The 24,414-nt window shown below is 50.6% G+C and overlaps 1 protein-coding gene across 1 annotated transcript in view; it reads right to left on the bottom strand.

Annotated features, from left to right (window-relative positions):
• Positions 1-20,026, bottom strand: part of LOC134433378 (olfactory receptor 14J1-like) — a gene marked incomplete at its 5' end in the record, with an annotated part of 43,966 nt that extends 23,940 nt beyond the window's left edge. Inside the window, one exon of the mRNA XM_063182234.1 lies at positions 19,565-20,026. Within this exon, the coding sequence (XP_063038304.1) occupies positions 19,565-20,026 (462 nt within the window). The remainder of the gene's footprint in view (positions 1-19,564) is intronic.
• Positions 20,027-24,414: the final 4,388 nt, after the last annotated feature.

Here is a 24,414-nt window from a genome sequence, read left to right on the forward strand (position 1 = left end):
GCCTTGACTGTCAAAATCCACATTGTGCTGCCTGGATAGCTCTACGTTGTGGGGGTTGTAAAAGAACTTTTTGGATAGAACAATCATTATTACGAGTTTTGTGGTGTCATACTTGTGAACACGAGCACACGTGGGGTAAAAGCTGGCAAGATGAATTAAGGAGACAAACGGGGCAAAACGCATATATAGCTTTAAATCTTTATGAGTCTCCTGAACAGAAGGTTCTTGCTTATTATCGATGGGGAATACAATGTATTGTAAATAGAATTAAGGTTCAAAGTAAATCACGTATAGTTTCTATAAGGTGTAGGAAATTAGTGCCTTTAACACAGCATTCAGTTGTAGGACCCTTCCAAGAGGATCCTGATAGAGCATTAAATTGCTGCATTGATAAGTTGCAAAAATTAAGTTTGAAAGTGGCAGGACCAGTGAAATTAAGAGCAGTAAGATTGAAGACAGATAAGAAAAAGAAGGCAAAAAAGAGAACGGTCTCATTTGAATAAGAGTATCAGTGATTGCTAATTAATTTTCTATGATTAGAACAATTTTACTGTTGTGAGACCCTCGGGAGGATATAGTTGTTGAGGAGGATAACGAACAAGAACTACGATTACGAAATAAGATACACCTTGTGTTAAAGAAAGACCTTGAGCTGTTAGCCTCATATGGTAAAAAGGCCGAAGAGGCTTTGCGATCACCACCATTGAATTGGTTGCTTTGAGTTGAAGATACACAATTTTATACTGGTCCTTACTTACATTCGCTTCCTTGTTATGTTTGCAAAAAGGATAAAGATAAATGCTATGCATGGGTAGCTTTGCATTGTGCAGATTGTAATCAGGTTTATTGGTATTCACAGAAGTCATTGGGATATTTATGGTGTACATCTTGTTTTGGAAAGTGGATTCGAAATCATATCTGGGTTAGAGCTCTTGAACAAAGTACTGGCCTGCCAAGACGGACAAGATTACAGCTCTTTGAGAGTGCAGAACAAGTGGTTATAGCATATCTTAAGTGGAAGTTACAAGAAAACCTTAGAATATTTGAAATTACTAAAGCCTCACGCATCATAGCAGCTCGCTGCAAAGCTGATTTGCCTTCAAACTTACCTCGTGCTATACTTGTGAGCAAAGATGCTGATTTAGAATTAGATCAGTATATTCAAGAATTGACTCAGCCTTACAATAGACAATCTAGCAAACCAGAGAAAAGACAGCGAAGAAAGAAAAGACAACGTAAGCAAAAGGAAGAAAAGGAGAAGCAAAGTAAGCAGAAAGAAAAATGAGATTTGTTTTTGTAATACTGCTCAATGCTGTAGCAAGTGAAGCAGTAGGAGTAACACACTTTAGTCAACCAAGAGAAAATTTATAGGTAACACTTGCTAATCAAACTAACCAATCATCACTTTGTCTTAGTCTTAGAAGAGTCACTAACCCATTTCGAACATGCCTGGTGGGACTTCCGGTGTGGTCTCCGGGAGAATTTTGCAGTTTGATAAACAATCAAACCTTATGTATGTCTAACATGTCAAACATCACATTGCTGGTGCAACAAGGGTATACTGCAGGTCAGAGTGATGGCTATCATCAATGCTTACTAATCCAATCACTTAACACCTCTTTGCATTCTCCTCCTGAAGAATTGGATCTTTTTGGAAGTACAAATGCCAGCATATCTAACACTACAGCTGGTGGATGGTTTAGCTTCAAACTTTCAGGTGCTCAGAATTTAAACCAACCTAAAGAAACATGAGCCACCCTAGATTCATCCCTGAATGTGAGTGAATTCTCTCCACAGCATTACAGTCAATGTAACGGCACAAATATCACAGCACCAATGAAATTACCCACAAGAATATTTTTGATTTGTGGAGACAGGGCGTAGAATGGTATACCAGCTAAACCACAGGGTAGACCCTGTTTTTTGAGAAAATTGTCATTGTTTCATCCTAATGTGTCCTTGCTAATGCAGCTGAGTCAAAATTCAAACAGGAGAAAATGTAGCATACATGACTTAGACTGCAACAAGATAAGAGATCCACGGTTTTGGAGCACATTCAAACAGGTAGTGGTTTCAACTATCTTACCAAGAAGATCTGCCAATAAAGCCATGAATTTAGCAAAACAACTAGGATGCTGAGCAAAGAATGAGCTGAACAAGACATCACAAATTCTAGACATGCTAACTGCAGATGTGCAAAGTGTTAACCATGCTGTTTTGCAAAATAGAGCTGCTGTAGATTTTTTGCTCTTAGCACAAGGGCATGGATGTGAAGAGTTCGAAAGAATGTATTGCATGAATCTGTCTGATCATTCAGTGTCCATTCACACTAAGATAAAAGAATTACAACAGAGACTTCACAAACTTAAGGAAGAAGACGGTTTAAGAATTGACGAATAGCTTAAAGGCCTGAGACTCAGACCGTAGCTGAAGAACCTTGTGATCTATGCTATAAGATTGCTAGGTGTAATTTTACTGTTTTTGCTTATTTTGCCTTGTATCTTTAACTGTATCCAAAACATGGTCAGCCGTACAATAGCAAAAACATAGCAAACTAATCTCCTTGCACAAGAAGAAAACGGGGGAAATGTGGAGAGCATTATTAATAATTGGTTAGCTGAGAAAGGCCACACTGATATAATGCCACTGGTTAAACTGAAGGAGAAAAGTCAGCAGTCAGCAAGCTAAAAGGAAGAGTCAGCAGCGACCTTGCTGCAACATGAGGATAGGGAGTTGAGATTAGTCCTGAATACATCCTAAGAATATGTAGAAAGTATCAAAAGTAGAACCATAAGAATGTAGAAGTAGGCGTAGGTGCTGATATGTAAGCTGACCAATCCTGAGCTCAACTTTTGCAATATGTATGAAGCTCATTATTGACTGTATTTAACCCGCCGTACTGATCAATAAAATTGAGCCTGTGATGATCAAAATGATGTCCTAGTTCCCTTCCGTCGACACTGGCCCTATTTATCACAGCTGGCAGGGGCTGCAGGTTGATGCCATTTGTCCTTGCTGCCCCTCACATCCCCCTGGCCCACCAAGAGCCCCAAGGCAGCCGTGAGGGACAGGCCCTGCTGGCCCAGGCTGGGCTCAGGGCTTGGCCTTTCTGCTTCCTGCAGCCAAGCCAGGCCTTGCTCAGCATTGCAGTTCCCTGCTCAGAGCCTTGGGCTCCCTGCAATCCTGGCCTCAAGGATCTGCTCTCACCAGGCCCTGGGCAGCCTTTGGCACTCCCTGCCCTCCCTGGGGCCCAGCCATGCTCCAAGGCACTTGGAGTTTTGCTGCTGACTCCTTGAGCAGCTTCTCCATCCTTCTCTGTGTGCCTGAGGCTCCTGGAGCCAGCCCGAAATCCAGCGTGGGGCTGATTAAAATACAGAAATCCCTCAGGAGCTCTTTGTCTCCCTTCCATTGTCTTTGGGTCTCCAGGGCTTGTGCAGTGATTGGAGTCAGTTTGGAGCTGTCTTCAGGAGGGAGATTCCAAAATGCACCTCCTGATTGGTTTTTAATCAAGGGTGCATTTTATTATTTTTCAGTTCATTGAAGAGGTGACAGAAGCGTTCCCCAAGTGATCTTGATGCTGACTGGTTCCTTAGGAGGTCTGGGCATGGATAAGAATGAGCCCCTTGCAGGCTAAGCCTGTTTGGAAAACCTGGCCCGCACCCCCAACCTCACTGAGATCCCAAAACATCCAAAAATGTTCATAGAATTTATTAATTTTTATTCTGTAATGCATTTTTAAATGCAAATATTTTATTATTTATATATTTATTATATTTATTTATATTTATAACTACACTATTGGTTTTTATTACCTAGTCTTTATATTTATATAGAAAAAATCAATGCATTTTTAGTAGCCGAGAAAATGAATGCTCAATGTTTCTAAGTAAGACAATTCCCTTTATTAATAGTGCATATTATATGGCTCTATGCAGATATTTACCACATGTATTTTGATTTCTTGATTAGTAGTGCTGTATTAACATTTTAGTACTAAATGTAGTCTTGTCATTAAAAGGTAGCTTTTGTAGTTAAAATAGGAACTATGTTAGTGGGATTTTTAAGAACGGAATGAGGCACTCACAGCAGAGCGCAGCCCCAGGACACCTAAATATTTCAGGGAAAAAGAATTTTTTGCCCTCTTATCAGAAGAAACAAACTTCTTCCTGCCTCAAAGGCTCTGTTCAGATTAGAAGGAAGAATTTGATGATGACCAGACAGAATCCTGTATTTGACTGGAATTTATGCATCATGTATGAAGTCTATGACTATACAACGGGCTATTGGTTTCAGGGTTAATCCTTTGATAACAGGCGTCCTTTACTGGGCTCGTGCTTCCCAGAAAAAGGTACCTGGATGTCCGTAACTCTTTCTCTTTATTGTCTCATATTATCCTAATTCAAAATGTCCAAATTATTATTACTCAAATTGTATTACTATTTTTATAACCATTATATCAGTATTAAACTTTTGAAATTTTAAAAACAAGTTATTGGGGTTTTTCACACCTTCATTAATTAATTAAGTTCTAGCACTGATTTATTTATTCCTCTTTCTGGTAATTAGATACATTTGCACTCTTATTGTCATCTTTTTAAAATTCTTTTTACAATATTTACAAAAAAATACAGGACCGGGGGAGAGGGAGGGTGAGGGCACCTTGGAGTCCATGGAGACATTTCAGGAACACATTTGGGGCAGTTTTGGGTCTGGGGAGGGAATTCAGAGAGAACTTGAGGGTCTAGAGGACACTTGGGAGAGCCGGGTGTGCACTTGGAGGGGTACTCAGGGATTCTGAGGGACAGTTCGGGGTCCGGGGCAGCACTTGGGGGTCCAGGAGGGCCCTTGGAGGTCAGGGAGGGGATTTTGGGGTCTTTCGGGATCCAGGCGGGCCCTTGGGGGCCTCGAATGGAGCTCTCTGGGCGCGGGGGTTGATGGGAGTTGTAGGCGCGGGTATCATGGTTTAAGGGGGCCGCAGAGCATGACGGGAGTTCTAGGCGCAGCTGCAATGGCTCTCGGTGGGGCGTGGGGCACGACAGGAGATGAAGTCCCGTCTGGAATAGTGCCAGACGTTCGCCGCAGAGCATGATGGGAGCTGTAGTCCCGAAAGTGGCTTGAACACGATATTTGGAGGTCAGAGAAGGCTCTTGGGGGACACTTTTGTGTCCGAGCCGCGACTTGAGGCCCTCGAGGGGAAAGTAAACGTCTTCGGAGCCCTTGGGAGGAGGTCTGGGATCTCTAACCGGGCCCTTTAGGGCACGGATCAAAGCAGGAGTTTTAGGCGCGGGACTGTGTTCTGAGGGGCTCTGGGGCCGCAGGGGATGAGAGGAGATGAATTCCCAGAAGTCGATGTACCGGGCATCTGTGGGGTTGGGAGCACTCAGGGGATCCGGGGACGCTTTTGGTGGGGGTCCCAAATGGGCGCTGAGGGGGCACTGAGGGATCCTGGAGGGTCTGGGGGACACTTATGGGACATATGGGGGCGGATGCAGCAGGTTCTTTGGGGCGCAGTGCATTAAGGGAGTTGTAGTCCCAGGTTCAATGGGGCTGTATCTGGCCGCGGGGCATGATGGGAGATATAGGCAAAAAGAAATATGGTGCCCATCTAGACACTGCCCCCAGACCTGGATCCCAGGTGCTGATTAGCTGCAACTGCTGATGGGCGGGAGCCTCGGCAAAAGGGATGCATTGTAGGTGGGAACAGCCAAATCACCCTCCTCCAGTCCCTTCCACTACAGCCCAGTTCATTCCCAGTACAGACAAGTATAACCCCAGTAAAGTCCATTTCATTACAAGTAGAACCCAGTTCAACCCCAGTGCCCCTCCAGTTCCTCCCAGTGCAGCCCAATCTATCCCAACACACCCGAGTTCATTCCCAGTTGTTCCCAGTTCCTCCCAATGTCATCCACAGGATGCCCCAGTGTCCCCCAGTCTTCCATGCAATATCCCCAGTTTTTCCCAGTATCCCCCAGTGTCACTCCCAGTATGTCCCAGTGTTTCCCACAGCGTTCCAGTGTTCCCCAGTAGGTCCCAGGCCTCCCCAGTGTTTCCAAGGACAGTTTAATTTCTCTCGGTGGCCATGGCAGCCAAACCCAGCAGTGGGGTCAGTGCAGTGCCCATGGCCACAGCCCCTTGCAGGGGCCCAGTGCAGCTTGGGCTGATGATCCACCCTCACAGCTGGCCCAGGGCAGCTCTGCAGTGCCTTTGGTGGCACCTTGGGCTGGCACACACTGGAGCAGTGTGTCTGTTTGCAGTGGGGAAAATCAGGACGTTAAGATTTTTTCAAAAAGCCCCCAAAAGTAAAATACCCTCTTAGGCTGAGTGCAGCCAACTCTCCAAGAACAGCAGGGCCCAGGGGAGTGAGGACAGACAGGATGGGGCTGGGCAATGTGGCGCAAGGTTGTCCACATTGGGTCAGAGCTCCAGGCACAGCTTCTGTGAGCAGGCCAGAGCTGCTGAGGAGAGACCCTGGGTCAATGTCAATCCCAGAATGCTGCAATCACCTCTGATGTAAAAAGAAATAAAATAAAATACTTTATTTAAAATAGGAATGTGTATTTCTTATAAGGTCCTTCAAATCTTTCTCCATAATTGGACTAGGAAAATTTTAATGACCCTCTCAGGGCTTTGATGTTGTTTACATCAGACTCGGTCCCTGAGAGTGTCTTCAAAAAACTTCTCAAGAATTCAAACTTAAATTTAGACTCCAAAGTTCCTTGAAGTTTTTATGGGTTCCACTGAGGGACACGATTGAGAAAGTGTCCCCAGGTTCCAGTTAGAGCAGAACACTGGAGGCAGTGATGGCAGCTCGGGACAAACAAGGCAAAGGTGTCTGTGGTGCTGAGCAAAGCTGGATGTGTTTCAGGAATGCCAAGGGCCAAGGCCTGAGCCCCAGCCCCTGGCCAGGCAGATCCTGTCCCTCCCTCCTTGCTCAGGGCTCTTGCCGGGATGGGCACTGGCATGTGGGCATGTGCAATGCCAAGGGCAGGAGCATGGGGCTGCCCCTGCCAGGCTGCTGAGCAGGGACAAGGAGGCAATGAGACCCCAGCCCTGCAAGGGTCACTTGTCTCCTGCTCCTGCCTCAGGCCCAGGCCCAGCAGCCATGGCCAAAGTGCTGCCCAAGTTGGCTCTGGCAGGGCTGTCTTGCAGCTGCTGCCCATCCCTGTGCCCTGTGCAGCCCAGGCTGTCCCACAGTGTCCCTGTCCTGCGCCTCTGTCCCTGCAGGCTGTCGGCATCCCCCGGGTGCCCCACCTGGCTGGGCCCTTCCTTTGCTGACAGCTCTGCCTCCTGCCTGCCTCTGCCTTCCCACACAGAGCCTGGGGCTGATACCAAAAGGGTTCATTCCATTTTTACCCTGCCTGTGAATTTCAGCACAGGAACAAGGCATGCAGGGGCTGCTTTCCCAGCAAGGATGGTTTGAAGGGAAGAAGAAGAAACCTGGCTCAAGGGTGCAGGGATAGAGAAAAAAAGGAGTGAATCTGGGAACTTGGGGTGGGTTTTATGGAAGTGGGTAAATTGTAATTCACATTTAGGGACTTTATATAGGTAACACACTGGTAGAATTCCATGTCCACATAGGGTTAGGAGTTATCCCATGTTGGACCTTAGGACTGAATAAATGATTCTCTCTGAAATAGCAAATTAGTATTCGGGGGCCTTTTTCTGATATTTCCGAGATTTGGTGGCAGTGGGGCCTCACAGACCCAAGGAGTCAGGTGTGACACTGCAAACTCATGTAACTAAGGGTCCTTTGTGACACAGCAGAACCCCATGGAACCAAAATCCATTTTGGTACATTGGGGCCACATTGAACCAATGGTCCATTGTGATACTGTGGATCCAAGAAGACCATTGTGATCCTGAGAAACCTCTTGGAACCAAGGGGCCATTGTGACTCAACAGGGCCTGGTGGAACCATGGGTCCATTGTGACACTGCAGAACCTCACGGAACCAAGGTGACTGTGTTCTACTGCAGAACATCATGGAACAAAGGGTCCACGGTGACACTGCAGAACCAAGGAGACTGCTACTGGCAGTGTGAGAGCTCATGAACCACAAGTCCATTGCGACACAGCAAGACCTGATAGAACCAAGGGTCCATTGTTAAACTGTGTGGCCTCATGGAACCATGAGCCATTGTGACACAGCGTGGCCACATGGTGCAAAGGGGCCACTGTGACACTGCCATTCCAAGGAGACCATTGGGACTGAGGAACCTCATGGAACCAAGGGTCCATTGTTCCACTGTGGGGTCCTGTGGAACCAAGGGGAGCACAGTGACATTGTGGGGCCTCATGTTACAATGGAGACTGTTCTAACACTTTGGGACCCACTGAAACCAAGGGGCCATTAGAGCATGGCAGGGCCTGGTGGAATCAAGGTGACTGCAGTGAACACTGTGGGTGTCCATGGGATGAAGGGTCCATTCTGACACTCTGGGACCAAGGATGCCATTGTGACGATCTGGGGCATCATGGAACCAAAGGCTCATTGTGACACAGCAGGGCCTCATGGAACCATGGAGGTCATTTTTACACTTGGAGGCCTTGTGGAACGAAAAGGGCCATTGTGGCACTTCAGAGCCTTGTGGAGCCAAGGGGACCACAGTGACACTGTGGGGCTCTGTGAAACCAATGGTCTGTTGTGAGACTGCAAGGCCTTATGGGATCATTGAGACCATTGTGACACTGCAAGGCCTCATGCAAGCAAGGAACCATTGTGACACTGTGAGGTCTTGGCAGGCCAAGGGGCAGTTGTCACACTGTGTGGCACCATGGAACCAAGGAGTCAATTGTGACACTGCAGGGCCCCATGGAACTAAGGATTCATGGAACAGTGCAGGACCCCATGGAACCAAAGGTCCGCTGGGACATTGCGGGGCTTCGTGGAATCCTGGAGGCCATGATGGCACTTGGAGGCCTTGTTGGATCAAGGGGCTTTGCAGGACCTCATGGAACCAAGGAGATCCTTCTGACACTGTTAGTCCCCATGGAACCAAGGGTCCATTGTGACACTGCAGCACCAAGGAGACCCCTGTGACACTGCAAGGCTCATGGAAGCAAGGGACCATTGTGACACTCTGGAGCCCCATGGAAACAGGAGGCCAGTGTGACACATCTGGGCCTCATGGAACCAAGGATCCAATATGACACCATCACTATGACACTGCAGGGCCCCATGGATCCCAGGGAACAGGTCTGTTTGGCTTGGCCTGACTGGTCCAACTGCCCTTGGCATGTTGGGGGTCTCTTCTCATGTACCCCTGAAACCCTGGGGCTCTGGGCTTTCCTTCAATTGGAAAAGAACTGCCCTTCTCATTCAAGCATCCATGGCCAAAACAGAATTCCCCCTTGAACCTTACCAATATCCAGGGATTGCTCCCTGACAAAAGCTGCCATTACCAACAAGTCCAGCTGCCCTTGTCTTCCTGAGAGCTGGGTCTCACCTGCCTTCAAACACTGGGGCTCAGTGCTTTCCTTCCTATGGAAAAGAACTATCCCTGCTTCCCAGGCACCCATGACCAAAATTGATATTTCACCTCCAGATTTCCTATATGGAATGGTTTCTCCCAGAGAAAAGCTGCCAGGACAGACAGCTCTGGCTGACCTTGGCCTCTTGTGGTTTTCCCTATTCTGCCCTGAAACACTGGGGCTGTACCCCTTCCTTCCTATGAAATATATCTTTCGTCTCCAGGTGCTCATGCCTGAAATTGGGATTTCACCTCCAAAAGTCCCATATCCAAAGATTTCTCCTGTAGAAAAGCTGCCATTACAGCCTTGACCTCCTGAGGGCCAGCTCTCACCTGCCTTCCAAACGCAGAGGCTCCGTGCTTTCCTTTTTGTGGAAAAGAACTGGCCTTGTCCTCCAGGCACAAATGGCATAAATTGGGATTCCACACTCAAGATTTCCAATACCCAAGGGTTGCTCCTGGACAAAGCTGCCAGGACAGACAGACAGGCCTGGTCCTTGGCCTCTGGTGACTGAAGTTCATGAGGCCCTGAAACACTGGGGCTCTGTGGTTTTCTTCCTGTGGGGACCACGGTGACAACTCTGGGGCCCATTGAACCATGGAGACCATGGTTATATTGTGGAGCCTTCTGAAATGCAGGGGCCATTGTCACACTGTGGGGCCTCATGGCACCAAGGCCATCACTGTGGCTCTGTTGGGCTGCATGGTCCCAAGGGCCCAGTGTGAGTCAGCAGGGCTTTTGGAAGAGGCCATTGCTGCATTTCAGGGCCTCGTGGAACCAAAGGGCTGTTGTGATCCTGCAGGGCACCGTGGATCCATGGAGAGCATTGTGGCATTGCAAGGCCCCATGGAATCATGGAGACCATTGTGACACTGTGGGGCCCCATGGAACCAAAGGGCCACTGTGACCCTGCAGGGCCTCATGGAAGCATGGGGCCATTGTGACACTGCAGAAGCAAGGAGAACATTGTAGCACTGCAGGGCCTTGTGGAACCAAGGAGAGATGAAAGAGGTGTGGCTGGTTTGGCCTTCCAGGGGCCACTGGACGGGTCCAGCTGATCTTGAAACACTGGGGGCTGATTCTCATCAGTTCTTGAAGAACTGGGGCTCGGTGCTTTCCTTCCTATGGAAAAGAGCCATCTCTCTTTCCAGGTGCCCAAGGCCAAAACTGATACTCCCTCTGAAAAATTCCCTATCTGCAAGGGTTCTCCCAGACAAAAGCTGCCAGGACAGAGAGCTCTGGCTGACCTTGGCCTCTGCTGGTCACCTCTCATCTCAAGGAAGCCCTGAGGAAAGTATTTGAACAGGTTTGACTACTGGAACATCAATGAGTCTGTCCTCCTCTGAAAAACTCAGATGATCTTCTGATCATATGTGTCTTTATTACTTACTGTGTATTATGCATGAAATATTATTTTCATGTAAATAACAATATTCTTCTCACTCTACCAGTGTTATCTGACACAAATCACCTCCTCTACATATGCATCCATTTCACCTTTACAAGCAAACAGAAGAATGAATGCAGCAGGAATGATTTGTCTCTGCTCCCAGCTGTCCCATCTCCTCAGGAGCTGGAGGTGCAGCCCCAGCACTTGGCAGGGCTCAAGGGCTCCCAAGCTCAGCTCCCACCCAGAGAACTTGCAGACCCTGGGCTGCTCTTCTTGGCCCCTGTACGCTCAGCCAGGCTGAGATGGACACTGATGGTTTCTGGGCCATCTCTCTGAGCCCAGCCCAGCTCTCTTCAAGCTCTGCCAGCTGCCCTGAGCTCTGGGCAGCACCAAGGGCCTCTCCCCAGCACAGCCCAGCCAGCTCTGGCCCCACAGCTCTGCTCAGGCCAGGCTGCTCTGGGCACTGCCCCATGGCCTCAGCCCCTGGCAAGGGCACAGCAGCAGCTGCAGCTGCCACAGGACTCAGCCCCAGCCATGGGGGAAGGTGCTTGGCCAAGGCCAAAGGAGGCTCCCTGGCTGCCCTGCTCCCCTTGGGCTGAGGTGCTGAGAGCTCTGCAGCCCCTGCTGCCATCCCATCTGCCCAGGGCAGCACAAGAGCCCCAGCCTTGGGGTCCCCAAGAGCTGCTCCTGCTCCAGGCCCAGGGCCCATCGCAGAGTTGGGGCAGCCACAAAGCTGTGCCCATTTCTGTTCATTGCTGCTCTGATGGGGATGGATCCTCAGAATCTTGGAGGTTGTTGATGAATTTTACTTTTCCAGAGACCTCTTCATTCTTGAGATCTTCAGTTGAGAAATTCAGTGACAAAGGCTCATAAACATTCGTTCAAAACACCCAAACAAGACAAGCCCATGGGAATAATTCAAGTCTTTGATTCTTCTGTGGTTAAGCGGGCAGATTTCAGAAGTGTATTTAAACTGAATCTACTACACTGAAAACAATGCAGAGAGAATTGTATTGTCTTGTTAGGTTTTTTTTCCTGTTTATAGATTGCTATCAGCAATCCGCAGTTGATATTGATTCCCAGCACCTCCTCATGCAATCTGAACAGATATGAAAATCAAGACTCTTCATGGCTGACAATCAATCACACTTTGTCCCTACCCCCTCCCCACCATTTCCCTTATCGAAACCCTGGTGCTCAGAGCAGCTGAGGAATGGAGTCACATCCAGGGATGTCCCCAGGGCTCAGGATTGGGGCCAGATGTCATGGTTTGACCCGGAAAAAGGATTTCTGGGATGCTGTAGATAGGGCCAATGAGTGCTCAGATTTGAATATTGCCATCTGGCCCAACCACTGGGCATTGGACCCACCTCTGAGAACACAGGGTAAAAGCAGGGCTCTCCCCCTGGCAGGCTCTCTTTGGATTTCCGGTGGGAAGGAGTTGGGTCTCTCCCCCGCCCCAGTTGCTGGCTGGGTGGGGGGAGGGGAAAAGCCAGGTGGCCCGGCCTGGGAGAGGTAGGCCTGGCCCCCCCCCAAGGGTGGAAGGAAGAAGTAAAGAAATGCTGGGAAGCAATGTGCAGCCTGTTCCCCCACCTTGGAGAAAGACAGACAGAGAGAGAATGCAGCCTGTGTTTGTGGCCGTTATCTTGAAATTTAGTAAACATGTGCTGGCAGCAGGCAGCCCGGTTGAGGAGATGGGGGGGAGTGCAGCCAGGAGTCCAGCTGCTTGGAGGAGTTTTTAACCCTTCTTGGACAATGAAAACTTTACAGAACATTAACCCTTCCTAGATGAGTGATGAAGGTCTGGACCAGAGAGAGAGAGAGTGAGAGATGTTGGAAGAATGGAGAAGATGGAGTGGCATTTTATGCTGGACTCTTTTGTGTAGTCATGGACAGAGCCATGTTTCCGTGTGATAGAGAGACTAAGTCCAGGGGGAGAAATGTCCCAGAGCCAAAGAAGATTCAGTGTGGGTACCCTTCGGCCCCAGGGGGTATATAAAAATGGGGGGGACAGATGTCCCAAAGGTGTTATACTGTGCTTTTCTGGAACTGGACAAAGCATCCTTAAAAAGACAACCCTGGAAGCAGCCCTGATTCTTGTTCGGTGGTGAGAGCATCGGAACAAGGTCGGAAAAGGCCACCACGACACATGGAAGGACTCCCTCTCCCCTTGAGGAACTGAAAGTTGAGCATTCTAAAGGGTGGTGCTGGACCCAGAACTGGTGATTTTAGAAGATGCTTTGTATTGGGAATTTAGGGGGGAGGAGAAGGAAAGTGTTTTTGTGAGGTTTTCATTTTCCTTGTGTTTTCTTTTTTCTTTTGTGTGTAGTTTAGTAATTGTTTTTATAGTTTAGTTAATAAACTTTTCTTTTTTTTCAAGTAAGAGCCTGCTTTATTTATTCCTGGTCAAAATCTCACAGCAGACACCAGAGAAAGTGTATTTTCATGGGGACATTTGGCCTTGTGCCAGGGTCAAACTTTGACACCAGGTCAGTTCAATCTCTTTATTGCTGATCTGGACGAGGCCATCGAGGGCACCCTCAGTCAGTTCCCAGGTGAGCCCAAGCTGGGTGGCAGTGTGGCTGTGCTGGAAGGCAGGAAGCTCTGCAGAGGGATCTGGCCAGGCTGGAGCCGTGGGCCCAGGACAATGGGATGAGGTTCACCAAGGCCAAGGGCCATGTGCTGCCCTGGGCTCACAACCACCCCAAATCCCTGGCTGTGCCCTGCCCCTGATACACACAGCCTGTCCTGTTTCCTTCATCCCTGCGTTGCCAGGGACTCTCTGGGACAAGGGAGCTCTGCTCTGGCTATGGAGGGAGGTGCAGGTGCCACCACTGGAGTGGGAACCAGAACTTACCAGGTTTGTGTCCTTTGGGGGTCAGGAACTGGTGGGACTCAGAGGCACAGGAAGTTTCTCTTCATGGCCAAGAGACTGTGGTTGAACAGGATACAATTGAATAACAACCATGCTCTTCCCTGAGCCATGTGCATTGTCCCAGTAGTGTCTGTCATGCCCACCATCCACAAGTGATTTTCATACTAAAATTAATTTTAGAAAAATATGGTTCTGTGATAGATATAAATAGAGTTGTTTTATCAGGATGCTCATCCTGAAGTGGGATAAAACAGCATGAACAATTCCTGATTTGCAAAGCTGTCAATGGTGGATGAAGAAGGGGCTCAGGCTGCTTTTGGTGCTGAGGAAATGCTGAAACCAGCCTGACTCATTTCATTTCCTCATGCCCTGGCTGATCTCTCCTCTTTCCCCTTCCACCCATTGGCTTTTGTCTCCCCTCAGGCCCCCCTGTGAAGAGCCTGGCTCTGTGTTCTCCATCCCCTCCTCGCTGGCACTGCCAGGCTGGCATGAGGAGCCCCTCAGCCTTCCCTGCTCTGGGCTGGACAAGCCCAGCTCCCTCAGCCTCTGCTCACAGCCCAAGGGCTCCAGCCCCACCTTGGAGGCCCTTCCCAGACCCTGCTCCAGCTGCCAGACATCTTTCCTGCCCTGGGCAACCGAAACCAGGCCAAGTGACCTGGATAATCCCAGTCCTTGATGTCCTGGTCACGCAGCCTAGGCCCTTGTCCCCATGTGAGGTTCTGGGGGTTGATCTTGTGGAACATCCTTGGGGGAGGCTGCTGCTCCATGTGGGTCAGGGGGATACCAGGGACAGAGACCCTTCTGTGCATGAACAGCTTTGGACTTCTGGGGGGAAACTGTGAGAGGGGGCTGGGGCAGAGTGACCAACCCAGTGACTTCACACAGCCTCCCTGTGATGTCACAGAGCCCCCCTGTGATGTCACAGCCTGCTCTGTGATGTCATAGTTTATCTCTGATATCGCTATGTTGGTCTTTGATGCCACAACACACTCTGTGAAGTCATACAGCCCCCTGTGATGTCACACAGCCACCCTCCGTGATGTCACAGCCTGCTCTGTGATGTCACAACCATGTCACATAGCTCATCTCTGATGTCACAGCAAACTCTGTGTTGTCATAGTCTGCTCTGTGATGTTGTCCTCTGCCCTGTGATGTCACACCTCACTCTGTGATGTCACAGAGACAGCCTATGATGCCATAGTTGCTCAGTGACCTCACATAACCCACTCTGTGATTTCATAACCCACTCTGTGACGTCATGTCACCAGATGATAAATTGTCTACACCACGTGAGCACACACAGTGCTGGTTCTCCAAAACCCCAGGCTATGGAAACCACACAATGCCCATTGTGTGAGAACGGGAACTGAAATTCACCAGCCTCAGTGTCCTGCCAGCTCAGCCCGGCCCACTGGAACATTGGGGTCCACGACCACCAGGGACCACCAGAGAGATCCCCCAGGACAGGAGAATGCATGGGTAAAGGGGAGGGGAAATATGTTAATGATTTTGGGGAAACGATTATCATATGTATGTTTTGTCCAGGACAAACAATGAATATGTATGCAAAATACAGAATATAAACAGAAACCTTCCAGCACTCATCATGCACAGCTTTGGGAGAAGCTATCCCCCCATGCATCTGGCCAAATAAAGAATGCTGCTTCTTAAGGCTACATTGGGGTTATGGAGTTTTAATATTTTGCTGAATTTTTAGTAACAGTCCCACTCCCAAGGAAAGCTCAGTCTCCTGCTGGTCATAAACAGAGAAGGGCTGGTGAGAGATTTGGTGGTTGAAGGCTGCCTAAGGTAAAGTCACCTTTAAATAAAAGAGTTTCCAATATTCTATGAAAGAAAGAGGGGCTGCAACAAAACTTCATCACTGGAATTATGGAGGGTAGGCGTTGGCTTATTCAGGGTGCAGATTTGGAGAGTACCAAATCAGATACTGACTTTTCAAGGGAAACAGTCTTAAAAACAAAGGTGTCCAGGAATGATGGACACACTTCAAGAAAAAAAACTTGAGGGAGAAGGAGCAGCATCTGTGCTAAAGTTGAGCCAGCTAATTTTTGTCCTGGCTGGGCATGGAGATTTTGTGGGAACTGAGGGGAAAAAAAGAGCATGTCACCATTGGAAAGAAGATCAGGCATCTCAGGAAGTGCTAAAGGATGTTATTAGGTCATGCAGAAAGAAAAGTGGTAAAAGGTCAATTAAAACATAACCCAGCCACTTGTGTGAAAAATACTAAAAAATGTTTCAAAAAGGAACCTAATAGCAAAAGGAGGGATAAGTAGAACATCTACTCTTTATTGGAGGCAGTGGGGAATACAATAGGTAAGATAAGGAAAAGCTGAGCTGCTTAACACCTTCTTTGCCCCAATTTTCAAGAATAAGACAGGTTGTCCTCAGGACAAGTGTTCTCCTGAGCTGGTGGATGGGCACAGGGAGCAGAACAGCCCCCCCCTGTAATCCAGGAGGAAGAAGCTGGGGACCTGCTGAGCCACTCAGATGCTCACAGGTGTCTCTGGGAGCAGATGGGACCCATCCTAGAGGGATGAGGGAGCTGGTGGATTGAGCTCCCCAAGCTGCTCTCCATCATTTACCATCAGTGCTGGCTCAGCAGGGAGGTCCCAGAGGACTGGAGGTGCCAATGTGAGCCCATCCCCAAGAAGGGCTGGAAGGAGGAGCTAGGCAACTCCAGGCCTGTCAGCCTGACCTGGGTGCCAGGCAAGGTTATGGAACAGATCACCTTGAGTGCCATCACAGGGCACCCACAGGATGGCCGAGGGATCAGAGCCAGCCAGCATGGATTTCAATATCTGCACTGATGATCTGCATGAGGGGAGTGAGTCCAGCATCAGCAAATTTGCAGATGACACCAAGCTGGCTGTGAGTGTGGATCTGCTGGAGGGTAGGAGGGCTCTGCAGAGGGACCTAGACAGGCATCATACTGGGAGTGACTGGGATCACACTGGGATTATAGTGGGTGTCAATAGACCCTGACTGGGGTTCCTGAGAGCTACCAGGCCCATGCTGGGAGCTGACTGCGCACACACTAGGAGGAACTGGGAAAAACTGGGAATGACAGGATGCATGCTGGTGACAATTGGGATGTCCTGGCAGTGACTGGGATGAAACTGGGGGCAGCTGAACCATGCTGAGGTAACTGGGAGTGGCTGGCAATGACTACGAGAATGTTCGGGGCAACTGGGATATACTGGGAGTGCCTAAGACCATGCAGGTGGTGACTGGGACAACACTGAGGGCAACTGGGGGCAAGTGTGTTTGACTGTGGCCCTGCTGGGAGAGACTGGGATCATACTGGGAGATACTGGGACTATACTAGGGGCAACTGGGAGAACTGGGAATACACTGGATGAAAGTGGGAGCAACTAGGAGCAACTGGGATCATGTTGGGAATAAATTGCATCATAATTGGGAATGACTGTGAGTGCCTGGGCTCATACTGGGAACGGGGAGGGATCCTGCCAGGAGTGAGAGGAAGTGACCAGGAAAATCCTGGGAGTGACAAGAAAACTGGAAGCACACAGGCGCAGCAACTGGACTCATGCTGGGAGCAGGGCTCCAGGACAGGATAGAGGCAGGGGCCAAACCCAATAAGGTGAGGTTTAACAAGTCCAAGTGCTGGGTCCGCCACTTTGGCCGCAACAACCCCTGCAGCACTACAGGCTGGGGACAGAGTGGCTGGAGAGCAGCCAGGCAGAAAGGGACCTGCAGGGACTGATGGACAGCAGGCTGGACATGAGCCAGCAGTGTGTCCAGGTGGCCAAGAAGGCCACAGGCTCTTGGCCTGGATCAGGAATGGTGTGGCCAGCAGGAGCAGGGCAGGGATTCTTCCCCTGTGCTCAGCACTGCTTGGGCAGCACATCGAGTGCTGTGTCCAGTTCTGTGCCCACCAATTTAGGAAGGACATGGAGGGGCTGGAGTGTGTCCAGAGAAGGGCAACAAGGCTGGGGAGGAATCAGGAACACAAGTCCTGTGAGGAGTGGCTGAGGGAGCTGGGGTTGTTTATCCTGGACAAAGGGAGGCTGAAAGGACACAAGGCGGTGTCTGGGCAGAGGTTGGACTTGATGATCTCCAAGGACTTTTCCAGCCTTGCTGATTCTGGGATTCTCTGAAAGAACCCTTGGAGCAGTTGCAGGAGGAGCCCTGGGCCTCCTCTTCAGGAGCTCCAGCAGCCCAGGTGCCTCAGCTTTTCCTGGCAGCCCCAAAGCCCATCCTGTCAGTCCTGCAGAGCCCCTGCAGCTCCTCCTCACTGCCCAGAACAGGGAGCCCCAGAGCCAGACACAGCAGCCCAGATGTGCCCCCCTGGCCTGGGGTGCCTCTGGCAAGGGAGCAGCACCAGGCACTGCAGGAACCTGCAGACAATTCCTGCAGCACTTGTAGGATGATCCTGCTCCCCAAGGGACGTTCCCATGGTGCCAAGTCAGGAACTGCAATGGGGAGTGGGGCCAGAGAGGAAAGGGCAAACAGGGATGGGCTCCTTGGAGGGGAGGGAACAGGGGTGGGCAATGGGAAGAAATTTGTATAAGGGAAGAGTAAAGAAAGCAAAGGGGAAGCAAAGGAAATGCTCAGGGCAGTTTGGGGGTGGCTGCCAGGCAGCCCTGGCTCTGAGCAACAGCGTCTGCAGTGGCACAGGAAACTCCCCGCTGATGGGAACAAACTTTCTGGCTGACTGCAGAGGGCAGGACAAAGCTGAGTGGTTTCCCTGGTGTCCCCCAGCCCTTGCTGGCCCCAGGGGCTGATGGCATTTGTGCCCCCTCAGGTTCATGTCCCCACAGCAACAGCATGGGGGTGCTCCCCCTGCTGTGTGCAATGCAAACAGGGGCTGCTGAGCCAGTGCTGCCGTGTCTGTGCCTGCAAGGATAGGGCACCTGTGTGAGCTGGGGGAGAGGCCAGGGCTGCAGAGGGGGGATGTTGTTGGCAGCTCCATGAGGACGCTCTGGGACGCTGCCCTGGGCTGTGCAGCACACTGGGGATGGATCAGCCCCTGCTCTGCTGCTCCTTCCCCTCTGCCCCAGGGCCCTTGCAGAGCCCCAGCCATGCTGTTTGCCCCCAGCCTGCCCACGGCCAGCCTGGGGCTGCTCACAGGGGTTTTCTGTGCTGAGCATTGGCCTGGCTGTGTTCTTGAGAGAGCCTGGGCAAGGAGCCTGGAGCCCCCAGGGCCTGGCCTGAGGCGTCAGTGCTGCCCCAGCAGTGCCCATGGCCTTTCCCTGCTGCAGCCCTGGCACTGCCACCCCCAGGGCTGTGCCCGGCCCCGAGAGCACTCAGGCCCTGCAGCAACACCAGGGCCACCAGGGCAGCGGGGCAGGGCCACGGCAGCAGCACTGGCAACACCAAGTGCTGCTGCTGCTGGGCACAGCTGCTGTGCCAGCCCTGATCTGCCCCCAGCTCTGCACACAGACATTGCTGCTGCAGCTCCAGAGAAGAGAACAGAAGGGCATCTCTGCAGAAAACTCAGCTGGGAGACCATTTAGTTCCTTCAAAGCCACCAAGAGACCAGCTCCTCATTGATGCAGTCTGGGGCCATGGTTAAAGTGGAGGGAAACAAAAGGAGAAATGGCACAAGGAATGACAGTCCTTTGTGGACAATAGAAAAAAAAAAAGAAAACAAAAAAACAAAGGAAAAAACACCCACAACCAAACCAACAACAAGTATCAAAGGTGATTTTAATTATAAGTCTTTTTATTTAAGAAATTGGAAATTGGCCAGCAGTTAATGTTTCTGAAAAGCATCCAGTCATCAGTCTCCACACTGCAGCCTTGAGCTCCTGGTTCCTCAGGCTGTAGATGATGGGATTAAGGGCTGGAGACACCACCGAGTACAGAACTGACACTGACAGATCCAGGGATGGGGAAGAGATGGAGGGGGGCTTCAGGTGGGCAAATGCTGCAGTGCTGAGAAACAGGGAGACCACAGCCAGGTGAGGGAGGCAGGTGGAAAAGGCTTTGTGCCATCCCTGCTCCGAGGGGATCCTCAGCACGGCCCTGAAGATCTGCACATAGGAGAAAACAATGAACACAAAACAGCCAAATGCTAAACAGACACTGACAGTAAGAAGCCCAAGTTCCCTGTGGCAGGATTTGGAGCAGGAGAGTTTGAGGATCTGGGGAACTTCACAGAAGAACTGGCCCAGGGCATTGCCATGGCACAGGGGCAATGAAAATGTATTGGCTGTGTGCAGCAGTGAAAAGAGAAAACCACTGGCCCAGGCAGCTGCTGCCATGTGGGCACAAGCTCTGCTGCCCAGGAGGGTCCCGTAGTGCAGGGGTTTGCAGATGGACACGTAGCGGTCGTAGCACATGATGGTCAGGAGGAAATACTCTGCTGAGAGGAAAAACAAAAAGAAAAACACCTGTGAAGCACATCCTGCATAAGAGATGTCCCTGGTGTCCCAGAGGGAATTGTGCATGGCTTTGGGGACAGTGATGCAGATGCAGCCCAGGTCGCTGAGGGCCAGGTTGAGCAGGAAGAAGAACATGGGCGTGTGCAGGTGGTGGCCGCAGGCTACGGTGCTGATGATGAGGCCGTTGCCCAGGAGGGCTGCCAGGGAGATGCCCAGCAAGAGGCAGAAGTGCAGGAGCTGCAGCTGCCGCGTGTCTGCCAATGGCAGCAGGAGGAAGTGCCTGATGGAGCTGCTGTTGGACATTCCTTCACTCTGGGCATGGTGCGCTGTTGAAAAAGACATTGACAAGCTTGGACAGATTTCCTTTTTGATTTCAGGCTTGTGCTCCTTCTGAGTTGCTGCTTTATTTTCAGCATTGCACTCAGCCTGAATACTGGGGAGACCTGAGGGAAAACAGGGCTCCCTGTGCCACAGGGCAGTCAGACCTGCTGGAACCACACAGGTGCCCTTTGTTCATTTAACCTCTCTCTATTTCACCCTGATCACGCTTTAATATTTTTTGAAAAATGAAGTAGACTTTTTGAATTCTTCAGTTGAAATTTTTTTTTCCAAACCTTTCTCTCTTTCCCTATGCACATGAACAGGAAAGGATACCAAGGGCTGGTCTGGCTCTCTGGTGCCTGGAGTTGTGCCTACTGGGAACTGTTTCTCTCTATCCAAGCCTTGTCCCTGCCTGTGCTGCCAGGGCCCAGCCCAGCCCTGGGGTCCCAGCTCTGCCCTGCAGACACCTCCCAGCACAGGGCACTGCCCAGGGGCATCTCCCTGGCAGCAGGGCCTTAAGGGCAGGCCAGACAAACAGAGATGCTGCAAGCCAAGGTGCTGCTGCTGCTGTCTGTAGGGAGAGGAGGCTGAGGAAGCACTTTCTGAGGGAGATCTGAGGAACATCTGCTGATGCCCAGGGTGACAGTGCAGGAGTCTCAGTGACACAGCCAAAGCTGACAGCCCCTTTCCCTTCCCTTTAGGAGAAAGCTGAGAGCAGCCCTGGCCATGCAGCACCACCTCCACAGCAGGATGAATCTGCCCTGATGGGGGTGGCTCCTTCCACCTCCAGTTTCTCCCCTGCAGCGTCCATGGGGAGCTGCCAGGCAGGCTGAGAGCTCCTCCTGGCAGGTGGCACATGCCCTGGGCTGGCCAAGAGCCCTGAGGGCTGCATGAGCTGCTGTGCAGGACAGCCCTGAGCAGCCCTGGCTGCAGCCCCAGCTTCAGCCCCTGCAGCCGTCCCTGGCAGCAGGAGCCTTCCTGCCCTGTCCCTCTGACGGTGCCCAGGGCAGCCCCGCTCTGCAGCACATCCTCCTCCTCCTGCTCCTGTGCCACAGAGAGACTTGGAGAGTCCTCTTGATACATCCCCCAGGCTGTGGGGTGTGCTGGCTTCAGGAGATCCCTCCAGGAGCACAGGGGACATTGCCCTGCACCCACAGACTCACCATGCACAGGGCTGTGAAGATGTTTCCCCAAGTGAAGTCTCAGCTCAATGTCTTCCCAGTCCTGATTGCCTTCAGCCTGTCTCTGCCTGGCTGCTGTCCCCTCAGCGCCCGCAGGCAGAGCCCTCAGCCCTGCTGGGCTGGGAGAGGAGCTGGTCCTGGGAAGAGCTGTTCCTTTAAAGCTCAGCAGCACAGACACAGCACAAGGACTTAAATGAGACTCTTGGGGATTTGGTGCTATTTACATCAAACTGAGTCCCTGAGAGAGTTCAAAAAACTTCTCAACAACTCAAAATTAAATTGAAACTCCAAAGTTTTCCAAGTTTTAATGGGTACCACTGAGAGACACAAATGAGAAATTTTCCCCTGGTTCCAGTTAGAGCAGAACACTGGAGGCAGTGATGACAGCTGGGGACAAACAAGGCAAAGGTGTCTGTGGTGCTGAGCAAAGCTGGATGTGTTTGAGGAATGCACAGGGCCAAGGCCTGAGCCCCAGTCCCTGGCCAGGCAGATCCTGTCCCTCCCTCCTTGCTCAGGGCTCTTCCCAGGATGGGCACTGGCATGTGGGGATGTGCAATGCCAAGGGCAGGAGCATGGGGCGGCCCCTGCCAGGCTGCTGAGCAGGGACAAGGAGGCCATGAGGCCCCAGGCCTGCAAGGGTCACTTGTCCCATCGTGGCCTCAGGCCCAGGCCCAGCAGCCATGGCCAAAGTGCTGCCCAAGTTGGCTCTGGCAGGGCTGTCTTGCAGCTGCTGCCCATCCCTGTGCCCTGTGCAGCCCAGGCTGTCCCACGGTGTCCCTGTCCTGTGCCTCTGTCCCTGCAGGCTGTCGGCATTCCCCGGCTGCCCCACCTGGCTGGGCCCTTCCTTTGCTGACAGCTCTGCCTCCTGCCTGCCCCTGCCTGCCCACACAGAGCCTGGGGCTGACCCAGGCTCCTTCTGGGAGATGTGTTGTGCCACAGCCCTGCCCTGGGAGGGAAATTAATCTCTCCTTGTTTCCGTTCTGGATCTTCACAGCTGCACTTGGTGACATTATTTCTATCTCAGGTTCATTTCCACTATGAAGAAGAGGTCCAATATATTTGAATCCACCTTTGTCATCCTCACAGGCTATTCTTGTTCTGCCCTCAGTCTCCACCGAACCCAGGACTTCCAGTTCCCATACAGTGATCATGTTCTTGGGGCCTCCAAATCCCATCCTGGGAGATCTCTGGGCCTTCTCAAAGGTGCTCAGCCCTGGAGATGTGATTTAAGTCCAGGAATGGCTGAGTACATTTTTGCCCAAGATTATATTGGGGAATATAATACAGAATAATACACTGTATCTTTTAAGTGACTGAGGGCAGATTTAGATTTTCTGTAAGGATGAAATATTTTTTGATGATGGTGGCAGGACACTGGCATAGGGTGCCCTCAGAATTGAAACCCCATCACTGGATGTGTTTAAGGTCAGGGACTTTGTACAACCTGAACGAGTGAAGGTGTTCCTGGGTAATGGGAGTTTTACCAGAGACTCTTTTCGGTCTCTTCTAACTCAAACCATTTTACATTTCTTTGGTTCTTATATCCCAACTGCTTCTCCACAGGGCTGCAAATACCTATGCACACCCTGCCAGCATTTTAATGTGGCCTAATTCCCAACACTTCCATAAAAAGGAAAGAAATGCCATATTAGGGACATGAATTGCCATGTTTATGGAGGAATCATTAAAAGCCCCAAAAGTAAAGAAACTGAAAGGAAGGACCAAAATCTCAGTGTGAAAGATTCACCAAGTGGGACAATGGCAGAGACTCTGATGGTGACCTCCCAGCTGACGATGGGGATTTCTGCCTTGGGGTCTGAGTATCAGGATGGAAGGTCGCTCCCAGGAGGAGTCCCTGTGCATTTTCCTCCCCCATGGCTCTGCCCTTCCTGATCCAGCAGCTGTGGGGCAGCAGAGCGGGGACAGTGCAGGGACAGGCCTGGTTCTGACAGGGCTGTTGTGGTTTAGGAATGGTGCTCCCAATTTACTACACCTACTACCAAGACCACGTGTCACCCCAGATTTATATTCCCACCTGTCGGATCCCATTTTTCTCTTTGTTACTGTTTTATGGTTGATTTATGTTTGCTGGTTGTCGGTTTCTCTTCCCGGCTGTTTTATGTCCGGAGATAGCTCAGGGATGCCACTTGCTCGGTTTCTCGGTTGTTTCAAAGACCTGGAAAGGCCCAGGGTGGCCTTGGACAGCCCGGCGCTTCAAAGGACGAGGAGAGACTTCTGATCTTGTTTCGGTCTCAGTGTTTATTAATTGTTTATCTAAAAGATTTTCTTTCAGCCCGACAGAGGTCTGCACAGCAGTCAGCCATGGGCACACTCCCGCAGCCCCTGGGGCGGTCACTTATCTTTATATCCAAAGTTACGTGTACAATATTTATGATTTTTCTCCAATACTTTCTACTCTTATTAGCCGGTGTACTTTTAGTAAAGACCAATCCCAAAGTGCCACCATCACCACAGAAGATGGAGGCCAAGAAGAAGAAGAAGAAGGACAGGGCACACCCCAATTCCTCCATCTTACTTCTTTAGACCCCCCTGTACAGAAATCCTAAACCCTGTGTTCTACACCTTAATTAACTTATCCCTTCACCATTCACCCAGTGAAATCCTCCCAGTCCTCATACAGGTGTCATCTCCTGTGTAGGATCAAAGTCCTGTCACCAGACACTTCTGGCAACATTCCAGGACTCCCGAGCCCCCCAAGGGTGGTCTTGGTCGCTCTGCACCCTCATCCTGAGGTGCTGAGATCCCACATCTCCCCCTTCTGTTTGCACTAGGAAAACTTCTTTCGCT

This window comes from Melospiza melodia, unplaced genomic scaffold (genome assembly GCF_035770615.1).
Source record: "Melospiza melodia melodia isolate bMelMel2 unplaced genomic scaffold, bMelMel2.pri scaffold_18, whole genome shotgun sequence".
In the NCBI taxonomy this organism is placed as follows: Eukaryota; Metazoa; Chordata; class Aves; order Passeriformes; family Passerellidae; genus Melospiza; species Melospiza melodia.